Source organism: Paralichthys olivaceus, chromosome 19 (genome assembly GCF_024713975.1).
Source record: "Paralichthys olivaceus isolate ysfri-2021 chromosome 19, ASM2471397v2, whole genome shotgun sequence".
Taxonomy (NCBI): Eukaryota; Metazoa; Chordata; class Actinopteri; order Pleuronectiformes; family Paralichthyidae; genus Paralichthys; species Paralichthys olivaceus.
Genome location: NC_091111.1, coordinates 5589430 through 5602295, shown reverse-complemented (window position 1 = coordinate 5602295; position 12866 = coordinate 5589430). Strand labels below are relative to the sequence as shown.

At 40.7% G+C, this 12866-nt stretch overlaps 1 protein-coding gene across 1 annotated transcript; it reads right to left on the bottom strand.

Moving 5' to 3' along the window:
* Nucleotides 1-2343: 2343 nt before the first annotated feature.
* Nucleotides 2344-10879, bottom strand: brms1lb (BRMS1 like transcriptional repressor b). The gene is made up of 10 exons (XM_020092026.2): nt 10510-10879; nt 10264-10354; nt 8596-8723; nt 7811-7890; nt 7253-7349; nt 6535-6624; nt 6340-6404; nt 6218-6257; nt 5904-6033; nt 2344-4684 (listed from the first exon to the last, which is right to left on the bottom strand). Exons 1-10 carry the CDS (start codon nt 10643-10645, stop codon nt 4567-4569), a joined length of 975 nt encoding a protein of 324 aa, XP_019947585.1. The 5' UTR covers nt 10646-10879; the 3' UTR covers nt 2344-4566.
* Nucleotides 10880-12866: the final 1987 nt, after the last annotated feature.

Sequence of the window (12866 nt, the reverse complement as noted above, 5' to 3'; positions counted from 1 at the left end):
ACCCACTGTAAATCGTATATTTTACAAATAACAATGCCTGATAAGACAGACCTTTTGGTAATCTGGAGTTGATTTAGATTGTTTTCTCAAGCATGAGAACCATCTTATTAAAACACTTATTCACTTAGATGCACTATAATTGTTTCATTCATTTTATTAATTATTATATGTTATTGCATTGCTGTATTCAACTTGAATTTTCCATTTTCCATTACAAGCCATTCGTCATCTTGCGGGGAATTTTTTTTATTGGTAAGCATTTTATTAGTTGAGGTTGTTTTTCCACTGCTTTGGTCAATGTGAAACCATTTAATCAGAGATCCATCTTTTCAAATGAGTCTAATGGTATTTAAAAAGGTTTTCAAAATGTTACTTATAAAACAGAGCAAATCTAAACTTACTTCCAGTGCTTAGTTTGTCTTGCACCCTGGAAACAGGCTAGTTTCCAGGGTGCAAGACAATTTGAGCTTATCTTTAGAGAAGCAGAAACTTGATGAAAGAAGAGTGTAGATAGGATAAGATGAGGAAGCAGCTATACCCTGAGTGCTGATGGTGAATTCTAGGCCATCGTCACTGACACACTTAGAGAGGTGTCACCAGACAGCACTGTCCATCTGAATCAAACTCGCTCTCTGTACGTCCCTCTCTTCTCATAGATCGTGATGATGAGCAGCGTGCCTCATCCCTTTGATGTTAACTTATGGATTTATACATTTAACATTCTCTTACACAATCAGCAGAGGTGCACACCCACGCACAGCCCTGGCCCACAGCACATGCACGCATGCACAGAGAGATCTACACACAGCCTCACTCTGCATGTCAGCAATGTACACACATGTACATCACACAGAGGGGCAGGGATATAAGTAATTTAGCACAGTGTGACACTTTCACGGTCTAATTAGCCCCAGTGTTGCAGTAAACACGTCCCAATGACCCTCCAGTTCTGGTTACTCATTAAGTATAGATGGGGCTGAAGATGGCTAGTTTCTCTCATCCATCAGGACCTGACTCGTCGCAGTAGCAGCTCCCCAGAAGCCTCTAGAACCTCAGGGTGAGCACCACATTCAACCAGCATCATCGCAAATACAGACAGAGAGAAAACAAACAAGGAACCCCCCCCCCCTTTGCTGCTATAAGTCTGCATCTACATGTTATGTCCACTTCTGTTCGTACATGTATTCATGTGCACGCTCACAGGAGCATAAGAAGCCAAATCAAGGAAAGCTCTGGAGGGATGCTGCATGGCACGTACAGAGACAGCCCTGTTGCTAGCTCGCTACTGCTGTCGCCTTTGCGGTGATGGGGATTTTCCTCCTCCTCTCTCTCCCTCTCTGTTGCGGTAGCAGACGTGGCCAGCAAGCTGTGATCAAACTGTGCCTTCATCCTCTCTCTCTCGCTCTCATCAGCTGGAAGGCTTCAATAGCAGGGTGCCCCAGATTCATAGACCACCCCCCTCCTCCCATCTAGTGCAGAGGCTCCACTGTGGAGCTCCACTGACACCTTGTGGACAGAAAAGAGGTAGTGCAGCAGGGAAGTGAAGGGAGGGCTTGTTGGGCCATTCATATTGGTGGAGTTTATGATTCACACTTTAATAAACATCGAGGTTTTGACCTAGTGTCAATGTGTTATATTATAGTAAACTATATGTATTTCAAACACCAGTTTGGTTAAAGCAAAGCTCTATCTAAAGGAGAAATGTGACTAATTAGTCTTTCAATTGATTCCTTCTGAAAATTCCCAATAGATCAATCAAAGGTCGCAATCTTTCTGCATGAGGCGTCAGCACAGGCCCGAGGGCAGGCGGACAGTTGGGGAGACAAGAAAATGGTACATCAGCTCAGATCCTGGATCGATATTAGAGTGTGGTGTTAATCTAGTGAGTGGCCCTCTGGCAGAAATAAGTGACTCAAGAGTTGAACAGCGCAGCAGACCAAAGAGCCATTATCAAATAGAACAAGCTCAGCATTTTTCTCCCAAATAAGCCACTTTTTTTCGTCACCGAGGAGTGTAGCCAGGGTCCACAAAACCGCTGGGGTGACTTTGGGTTGAGCACTGTCAGGGACTTTTCTGCCTTTGTACACTGGAGTATTATATAAGATTTTATCTGGGCTTTTTTGTGCATGCGAGGCCGAATCCAATAGGCTCTTAAGTCTAAGAGAAGGATATTAGCGTGACTCAAGCTGAGCCGTGCAGGTTGATACTGTAATCACCTAAATGCAGTCTCTTTTCTTGCTGGAAAAGCAGACAGGAAGTCTTAAAAGAACAGTGGAATAACAACTCTACTCAAATGAACTCTTGTGAAATGTTTGTGTGCAGGTAGGACTCTTCAAAAATATATTACAAACAAAATCTTTAATCAGCTGTAGATGCATTGGCACAATGTCAAAGTTTTCTTTTTACCTCTACTGTTGAAAAAGAAACATGATGCATAAAAACAAAGAAGAAATAAAACAACAAAAAGTCTACAGAGTGGATTCCACATTACGTTTTCACAAATATTTTTCTTTGTTTATAGTTTACTGCAAGCACCTCTGTACAATACTGTTCCCAGCTAATACTTTGAATTATGTATTGTATGCTATGCTGAAAGTATAAAGCACAACATAGAGGACACAACGCAACATCCCCATCATTTAACCCAATGTAATTTACATTGGACGGACTGTACGCACAAAAATAAAATCCTTTCACCTTCTTTCAGGGCTGAGGAACATTTATACTTACAACACAAAGGAAGAAAAAAGGGGAATAGGGAAGGAGAAGTGATAACAGAGGAGGGAACAAAGACAAGAGGATAGGGCAGGGAACAGGAAATACTTTTTTCGATGTTTTACAGATGTAACATTTACGCTGCAGTGCTTAATAAATCCTAGATCCTCTCTGTTTTATTCATAGAGGAAACGAACAGACTAGGTAAAGACAAAGAATATGAATAATGGTACCATGATTACAAATCTGATTATGTTCTGGGCCAGAAAAATTCAACCCAAGCCTTTTGAGTTTAACTTTTTTAGTCCTCCATATCGTGCTCAGTTTTACTTTCCTCTAGTGGATTTCATGAACGTAAAGGATCTGGAAAGTTAAAAGGCCCAAAGTCTGCAGTACCACCACAGAAAACAGTGCTCCTGATAATTCTTTAACACCCTGTCAGTGGCCCGGCCGATACTTCTGAAGAATTTGCATAATACGCAGCGAGCTGTTGGTCTGGCACGCCGCCTTACGAAACAAGGTAAAGTAAGAGCAGAGGTCCACATGCTCTATTAGTGGTGGACCAGTTACAACAGAGTGGACCAGCGGGCCAATCGGAGCACACTGGGAGGGGTCCTTACAGAGACGTGTGCTAAAACCAAGTGCTTCAGACAGAGGCTGATAAGAGGAGCTGCAGAAATTATGAGGGAGGCGATTTGTTTTCTGACCATTTGAGCATGTCAAGTAATAACACAAATTAAAATTATGAACATGAATATGAGAAAATTCTGTCACATTTCCCATCAATGTAGCCATTGTCCTTTGATAGGAGCCACAATAGCCGCATTTTCCAGTATGAAAAAGTGTCTTTGAAATGTTATTTTCTAGGCACCATTAGACACATGGAAAGAAAATAGTCAATAGAGTAAACATAAAATACTGTCGTCTCTATATACAGGGAACTTCCCATTCCTGCATGTTCAGGCTTCTTTTCAAACTGTCAGGTTTTACTTAGTTCATCGGCTGACCTTGATTTGAAATTTTAAAAAATGTGGTGCTGTTAAAATTACACTGAATCCTCAACACATCAAGAGATCATTTAGTACAGAGGCTCCCCAAGTGGGTTTCAACAAACCCCAGAGGGTGTTCTTGAAGAATAGTTTCATCTCATTATGTTCACAATATAATCATCTACTCAAAACTGATTAATCCGTAAATCCATCTCCATACGGACACATTTTCTTTCCTTTACTAAATCAAACATTTTCTCACACTGTCATCCCTGGGGATCTTAATACAGATTTATTAGGCTCTGTGGCGCATGAAATTCAAGTCTAACAGCATCCACACTTGGATCAGGGTCCCTCACTCACTCAGTCATTGACCCGCTTCAGTCCCCCTGGTGCTAACACACTACAGAGTAAGGCTTCACTGCATTGATAGTTCAGGACTTCTTCTTTTTTCTCTTTAAATCAACCGAGGCATCGTCTCGTCTCAGAAAGGCACGCGACTGAGCTTCACAGTTCGCTACTGCTCCGGTTTCTCCTCCCTTCAGTATTTTTTTAATTTATTTTTTTAGCAGCACTTTGCATTGATCTCCGATCAAGAGAGAATGACACTTTGTGGCCTTGTCGATAATATCAACATACATATACATATTTACAGAGAAGACCACTTTCTGAAAAGGGTCAGTCGATATTGGTTTGTTTCTTTTTTTCTTGAATGGGTCTGTGTGAACTTTTCAGGCTTTGAGTTAAAACTGTTTCGGGATGTATGTGTGCACTGTACATATGGCAAGCATGTAGAAAGGTACAACATGGAGACTTGGCAGAGATGATGGTCTTTGTACTGTGTGTGTGTGTCACTGTGGTTTTATGAGTGCTTGATAGTGTATTTGCCTTTCTGCAGCTGGGAGATGTACAGCTTTGACTTGGTGCCGTCTAGTCGTTTGAACCACACCTCGTCATTGTTGATTGTGGTGATGATGGCGCTGCGTGACACACAGAACAGCACAACGTTAGGGCGACAAACCAAACCACAACCCCTAACTGTTTGCATGAGACTGTCTTTGTAAGCAGAAGTTGATGGCCGGTTCTCACAGTGTTTCAACACCTTTTTTTTTTTTAAGCAGACTGTTGCTGCAGTGACCTAACGAAGCATATGGATTTCAAAATGAAACAGAACAAAATCTACAGGATGTTATATTTTTACCAGTCTGGATCCAGGTATTTCTTTTCTAATTTTCATCAACATTATGAGAAAGGGCAGTTTAGACATTTTCATTCATTTCTCAGAGCATTCATGGATCCTGATGAAAAAACAAAATCAGACGTGTAGGGGACTGACATTTATGAAAACTAAGACGAAGTAGAAAACCACATAAAGTGTTTTAGTGAGGTGAGCCTGCAGAACAGCTTTAGTGCACTGTACAGTTAGATTCCTTCTATTCAAGTAAGTTGTCCGTTTGTCTGTTCTCTATTTAACATCAACTAACTGGTACATTTATATGAACCATTGAGCTCATATTAATTAATGTATGCTAAGAGTTCAAGTTATAATCTCCCATAGGAGTTCAGAAAGGTTCATTAAGGTTATTAAGGTACTTGTCACAAATCAGTATGTTTCAGGAATACAGTATATGTTTATGTGTCGGGTTTTGAGTTTTACTCTCAGACCTCTGACACATAACAGCCTCCTGTTGCATTTGTTCTGCCACTCAGTGGTATGGAGGGATGTCGGAGTTGTGCTGTGAAAAATGTGACGTCAATGCTTTCCCATCTATTCACTGTACATCCTGTCTTGACTACGCACAGGACAGGATGCACAGAGCAGCGGGGGGAATCACAATCCTTCCTGTGAACGCTCACATGGCGTTTGGTTAAATCATCCATGATCATCTCCATTGCTAAACAAATGCACCATGTGGCCACAACTGCTCCGCAGGCCTTTGAAAACAACTGTATATATTGATTTAAATGAATATCTGTCCCTCCGTTTATAAAAGAAACCTGCTACTTAAAATGCTGTTTGTGTGGACGAGAGGCTGAAATGCAGAGGAAATAGTTTGTTTTGCAGAATAACTGCATTAGTGTTTTTGCAGATGATACTCTACTTTATAACTTTCTCATGCTGTAACCAAAATCCTCACTCCCTCTCAGTTTTACAAAGAGCAATCTATTCCTAAATAAACCCTCCTCACACACACACACCTTGTCGGGTACTCGTCCTTCCTGTTGATACAGATGGCCTGTCCCCTGCAGTACCACTGGTTGTCATAGAAAAGTCGACCGTCCTCCGAGCGCGCTACATGGTGATGCCTGTCAGGCTTGACTGCAGGAACTTAAGGAGGAAAAAGAGACAGATAAAATTTGATGAGGATGAGACAAGGCAGGGAAGAAGCGACTAAGGTTAAGGTTAAAAGAAATACAGGACAAGGAGAGGGACAAGGCAAAATTCATCTCCTCATCGATCGCTGCACTCAGCCACATATTGACTGTAACCAAGGAAGAAGAGAAACTCTTACCATCCACCTTCACCCTGTGTGGCCCCAGTGATGCCATCGCCTGCGGGTGGAGGACACTAACTCTTAACATCAACACAGATGCATTCACCAGCTGACTAATGTGTCCATTTTCATAACAGTACCTTTCTTATTGCAGTCCAGTCTTCAAGAATATCCAGATCTTGCAGCATGTAAACAATATAAGGTCGTAAAGGAGAGGTTAAGGGAAACTCGGAGGAGTGGCAGAAAACATCTGTCTCTAACAAGCGTGAGAGTGAACTGCTGCAGTAAAATGTAAGAGGAATAAGACAAGGACAGGACAAATTGGAAAAGGATATCAGAGACTACAACAGGCTTCTTCTTCTTGACAGGGCAGAACGGGTCTTTCTTCTTGTTTTTCCGTGAGTGCAATCCATCGTTCCACAACTCTGGAAAACAAAGGGAGCAGATTATGTCTCTGTGTCACTTCCTCTCTCTGGTTATTTGCTGCAATATTTTTTTTTATCAGTTTTATTGATATTAAGTGCAAACTTCACTTGTTGTCATTTAACAAATTCACAATGTTTATTCACTGACTCCTCATCATTACTTCTGTTTAATTATCTCCCCTGCGGGGGTTGTGTTTTCACCCCTGTCAGTTTGCTTATCAGCAGGATTTCCATGAAACTTGATGGAAGGATGAGAAATGGGCCAAGAAAAACACAATTAACTTTTGGGTTGGATCTAGTTCTTTATAACTTCCTTTAACACGTGATAAGAAATTACTAATTAATGGATCTTGATTTTTTTTAAACTTATAAATCAAGCACATTCAGGATTTTATAAAAATAAAAATCCAGCGTTATCGGATTTAATTGTGGTTTCAAAGGGTAAAAGGCTAAAACTAAATTTGCAATGGAGATAATGGTTTCATGATCTGACATGTTTTTTGATTGAATTTATGAGGTTGCCAAAACATGCCAAAATCTATCAGAAAGTGAGCTCACTTTCTGATAGATTTTGGCATGTTAGTGACTTATATGGATCAAAACAACAATGGTTTGTGTTGGCTGGTACCTGAGGTAATATCAATACTGTGTCTGTCCTCTTCCAATCTTCTTATCTTTTCCTCCAGTTCACTTTGCACAGTGTCAAACAGCAGCAACTTCTCACTCTGGAAGACAGAAAGAAAGTCAGCAAAGACAGAGAGGTCATTGCATCACTCCAGAAGCAGGACCGGGGTTGAATCTAATCCAAGCAGTGCAGGGGCCTGTACTAACAATCCACACCCAGCTCCACAGGATCCTCTACAAACACTCAGGTCATGTTACAATGGAATTGATATGTCAATGGGTGGATATTTTATACTGGTTGATCTTTTATCTCCAACTTAACCTGCTCTGGAGCAGGTTACCATGGTGATTTACCCCAATAAGAAGTGAACGAGCTTCGACTGAAAACCCGAGGGAAACCTGAAACCTTACCCTGATAACTGCAATAGTACAGACCCCAGATGAGGCAAAAACCCAAACATCCCAGACTACAATGGATTTCCTGCTTTGTTCAGGTAATCGTCTGTTGAATAAAATCTATTTTAAAAGCCGTGCCTCACTGGCTCTAATGTTGGCCTCTCACCTCCCAGTGTTGGCAGGCTGCCTGGATCTCACACTCGTACTTATTCTTCACCGAATCCAAACACAGCTCCCTGTAGATCCCTGCAACACACAATGAGAGGAAATCCATCCGGGGCAACCGACAAGAAAAACGAAAATTTGGTTTAATTCAAGCAACTATAGTCTTTAATTTGCACAAAGACGAACGTAATTAAATATTTAAATCAAACACTGACATTTAATTAGGTGGTAAATCAGGTTTTGCTTCCTAGGTCCAGACATTTTCCAGAAATCTCTACAGAGGGGCTGTATGTGAGCAGGCAAATGTGCAGTCGGTTTCTCAAGATATTTTTGTTAACTTTTCCTGCCAGAGTAAAGTTAGCTCATGTGAGAATTTCCGGAGAATTTGCAGCAAGCGAGGGGACGTGTTGATGACATTTCAAACATTTGGCAGACATGAAACAGGAAGAATACAAATATCTCAGCATTAAAAAAAGGTGTCATTCACATAGAAGACACAGATGAAGACGTCCACTTGCAAAGGCAATGAGATTGGAGAGCTTTTGGTGATCGGGTCTACGCCAGCGTTGATGTGCAGTAAACAAATACATGTGTTTTCCATAGGGGGACTTTATACGTCACGTCTTGCCTCTTGCCTGCTCCATTCATTGCCTGTATGTTCTGGACATTTTCCTGTTGTTGTGAACGTGTCTGACCCGGACAATGTCCTCCTGCGTTCTTCAACGTCTGGACCTAATTTTCCAGACATTTTCTTAAGTTCATGTCTGAGAAGGGGTTTGGACTCACCAGCCACTTTAGTCCTGATCTGCATGTTCTCCTGCAGGTTGGCTAAAGGCTCCAGGTACTCTTGGGCACAGCCAGCCATTACCTCCTGTAGCTTGATGTCCACCTGGCTCAGGCGCTCCTTGTACAACCTAAGCAGCAAAATAAATTATAATAATAACACAACTGCAACACACACAGCGATCCAGGAGCTTGAACTTGATTGTTATCATTGTGACATTACTGTGAGTCCAGCAGGAGTGTGGAGCTAGCAGTTTGTCCAAGCTTGGAGAAATGACATTACTCCGTTTTAACTGGTTTGAGCAGAGAAGCCAAATCATGTCCTCGCTTCCAGAGGTGAGAAGTAACCAAGTAAAAAAACCTTTTTCCAAGTATCTGCATTTTACTGGAGTATTTATTTTTACTTTTATCCCCAACAGTTTAACAAATATCTGTACTTTCAAATCCTCACATTTACAAATCAGGCTCATTACTTTTGAATAAGTGGATTTAAGGTGGAATGTTTTTCATTTTTATTTTGCATCATTGTGTCCTCTTCCCAAAATCAAGACAGATTTCAACATAAATGAACAATAACAGAGAAATGTTTGACTGTTGTGTATCTATCAAGCACAACATACATTAGAGTGTAAAAGAGGAATCATGCCACATATGTCCATGACAAAGAGTAACAACACAGAAGAAAGTAAAGAATATATATATATATATATATATAATATAATATAACATCATTGATGATGGTGACAACGATGAAGTAGAAGCCGAGCAAGAACACATTATTTAGCTGAAAAATATCCATTTCAAAATAAAGTACACATTTCTTCCTGGAAAATGTTTCACGCTCACAAATCTTTTTTTGCTTTAAACCTTTGTTTTTAGAAGATTGAGTCTCAGTTTTGCTTTGCTTTATACATACATACTTAAGTACATTTCAGAGCCTGTACTTTTATACTTTACCTTGAGAAAAGAGGGTTGAATCAATACTTTTTAAGACAAGTATCTGTACTTATACCTCAGTAAAGATTGAGATTACCTCACTTCTGAGGAACGGGACACTGTGACATCAAGTGTTCTCAAGTAACAGGCAAGTTTGACATTTTAAAAGCAAAACTCTATTTCAGATATCACTTCCAAGTTACAGAAATATTTGATTTTGTAGTCATCGTAATGATGATGAGGATTGATGTGAAGAATACTTGTGGGAGAGGACCTAAAGTGGTCAGATGTACAGTGGCAGAGGGAACAGAACGCACTGCAAATTAAGAAAACGTCATCAATTTGAGAACCCGTGCCGCAAAAAGGCACAACACGAGCAGATACGGAATCTGGAACGGAAGTGTTTCCAGGGGACCCAAAAAAAGTGATGAACCTGGCTGAAGTTCAATGCTTTGAGAAGTTCCATCACCAGTGACGAGAAGCAGACTTCAATAACTTCACAAAGCATTGAACTACAGCCAGGTTCATCACTTTGTTGGGTCCCCTGGAAACATTTCCACCTGTTTAGTCTATCTGCAAGCGTGTGGATCTCTCTCTGCCACCGTACACAAGATGGTCGTCTCAGAGTCTGGTCCAAACCACAGCAGGAGTCATGTTTGGGTATGTTGTTAGTTTGGGGCAGCTTCAGGTGTTAATGGAAACATCATGAGGAGGAATGTCTGTGGAGGAACTTACTGCTCCTTCAGGTCAGTGAACTGCTTCTCCAGCGTGGTCATCTCATCCAGACACTCCATCCTCCTCCTCTCACAGTCCTCATCATCCATCTCTGTTTACAGGACGACATGACAGCTCCCCGTCAACAACACTGAACCCCCTGCACCTCCCTGGGCAACATGTCAGCTCATTTTCAACAGCACACCCAGTGAGACATCTGAACTGTGTGTTGGTGTTTACTGAGGCCTGTTGTTATTGTTTTCCTACCGGAGCTGTCTCCATCTTCAGACACGGAGGAGCTCACTGTGTCCTCCTCGTCCGTGCTGCTGCCGTCCTGCTCCGGGTAGTCCACCTCCATCTCCTCGTGGTTACTTTCTTTCTTCTCCCGGGAGTGAACCGGCATGGCGGCGGACAGAAGAGCCGGTGTTAGTTGTGTTAGCCCACGGTGAAAAGCAGAAATATGGCCCAGACAGCTAACCGGTTAGCTAGCCTGCATCTACACCAGCTGGAAGTGCAAACATGGCCACCGCCGACCAATGAGAGGAGGCCTTACTCAGTCTGACCAATCAGATGTTGGTACGGGTCCCTGCAGGGTTTTAGGGATTTGTAGTTTGTTAAACTTTTCACGAGAGCGGATAGCTACTGTATGAGCAGGTATTTATATAATTATAATAATGTACTTTTATTTCACTCTAAATAAAACCAAAAAAAAAAGAAATTGTTATTGTCAATAATAATAAACCCACTGAAATTAATTTGAATAATTGAAATAAACCCACAGAAAAAAATGAAAAAGTTTTTTATTACATTTTTAATACATTTCATTTTAAGTCAATATATCAAATAATGTATTATTATGATTATTATAAATAATGTATTAAATAATAATAACAAAACCCACTGAAATACAGTTAAAAGATCCCCCCCTCTCAATAAATAAAGAAATACATGTCATTGTAAGTAATAACAAAGTGAAAAGTGAATTGTGATTGTGATTAAATAATATCGACCTAATTGTAAAAAAAATTTTATCATTAAGTAGGCCAAGGTGTTTCTGTTGTCATCTGTGTTTGTTTGTTTATGGGTTAGCAGGATTATGCAAAAACTACTCAACTGATTTCCATTCAGTTTTGTTGCAAATCTGGATCAGGGAGCGGATCAAATCCATTTTCTGAGATTGGGCATTTCTCAACACTTTCATTAATTCCTCAGGGAATAATTTATGGATTTTGATAATAAAATCAAATATGTTTCGGGGAATTATGCAGTCCACAGCCAGTCTAGTTATGTTCCATGCTTTTCACCCTCTTGGTTGTTTGCTATAATCTAATATTGACAGCCATTGTTTGTGAGAAACTGTCATTCCTGTGGGACTCAAACATTTTCATTGCATGTTGTCAGTGTCACCATCATCAGTCTCAGTGAGGGTACTTGGAGGCAGACAGGAGGCCCTCTGAGAGAGTCTACCAAGCACAGCTGCAGGGGATCTGGTACAGAGGTGCTGGAGGGCCTCTGATACCTGACTGGAAGATCATTCAAGCACCCTGGGGGGCCAGAGCTGTGACAGCTCGCTGCTCATCTCTCACTCACCTGGGTGACAGTGATGGACAGACTGAGCAGTGGGTGGAGGTGAGAGCTGTGGTGTTGACTTTGAAAAACAAAACGTGATATGGTGCAAAATCATTGTGTTGTGGTTGGCAGCAGTGTACATGCTCTAGTTTATTATATCCCACACTGACAAGGAGAGGGACCTTCTATCCTAGGATCTGCAATTCAGGCTTTGACCTCAGGATGGCGATAAAGACATTTAACGGGAGGGCAAAGAGTAGCTCCCCATGTCTGAAAAAGTAAAAAATTCCTGAAGAGTATGAACTGTGCTGCTATTGAAGAGTAGAAAATTCATTTTAATGAAACAATAACTGCCACAAACATTTTATGGAAGAGTAATGGATGCTTACATTTGGTGCTTAAGGTTAGCAAGAGGTAAAATACTGTTGATTTAGAAGTGAGGGGAAAAGGAGGGGGTGATGTCAAATAAACTAATAATACTGAAAATACATCATCTTATTGGTGAGACTCAAACGTAATTTAAAAAAGTAATTATTAAATAAAATAGAGATTTTAGTAATCAAAGGAACATGATTTAAAAAAGGATAAGAACATAAATAATGAGCATGAATTTAAAAATTAATATATTGCACTATTTGAGTTACATATCTGTAAAAGATAAGATGCGCATAAAGCATTAACTCGTTTTTTTATTCTTATTTGTGACACGTAAGTTGACAGAACAGAGGGACCCTCCAACCTTACAAAAATGCAAAACTATACATGAGGATATTAAACTGAGAGATTGTGCTCAGTTGATTTGTGGTTTGTCTTGTACGCTCACTGTTTCCGTGGTGTGTAGCACGCTGCTGTAAGTATGTCAGGAAACTTTGCCAGTCTAATTTCAGTTCAGGGTGCAGTACGTTGAGCTACAGCAGAAAATCTGAGCTGCTTTTTTTTTTTTTTTGTGGTTTATTTCATAATACTGAACTTTTTCTCTTTGTCTCAAACGGTCCAGAGCGGAGACAGGCTGACACAATGGACAATCAATAAAGCTGCACACGAAAGAATGATGG

What these genes read in the sequence shown, in the direction of transcription:
- brms1lb (XM_020092026.2), bottom strand. Translation starts at nt 10,645, where the DNA reads ATGCCGGTTCACTCCCGGGAGAAGAAAGAAAGTAACCACGAGGAGATG. An exon ending in CAGTATTGATATTACCTCAG is followed by an intron (nt 6,625 to 7,252) that starts GTACCAGCCAAC and finishes TTTGTTTTCCAG; the next exon opens with AGTTGTGGAACGATGGATTG. An exon ending in ACTGGACTGCAATAAGAAAG is followed by an intron (nt 6,258 to 6,339) that starts GTACTGTTATGA and finishes CTCCACCCGCAG; the next exon opens with GCGATGGCATCACTGGGGCC.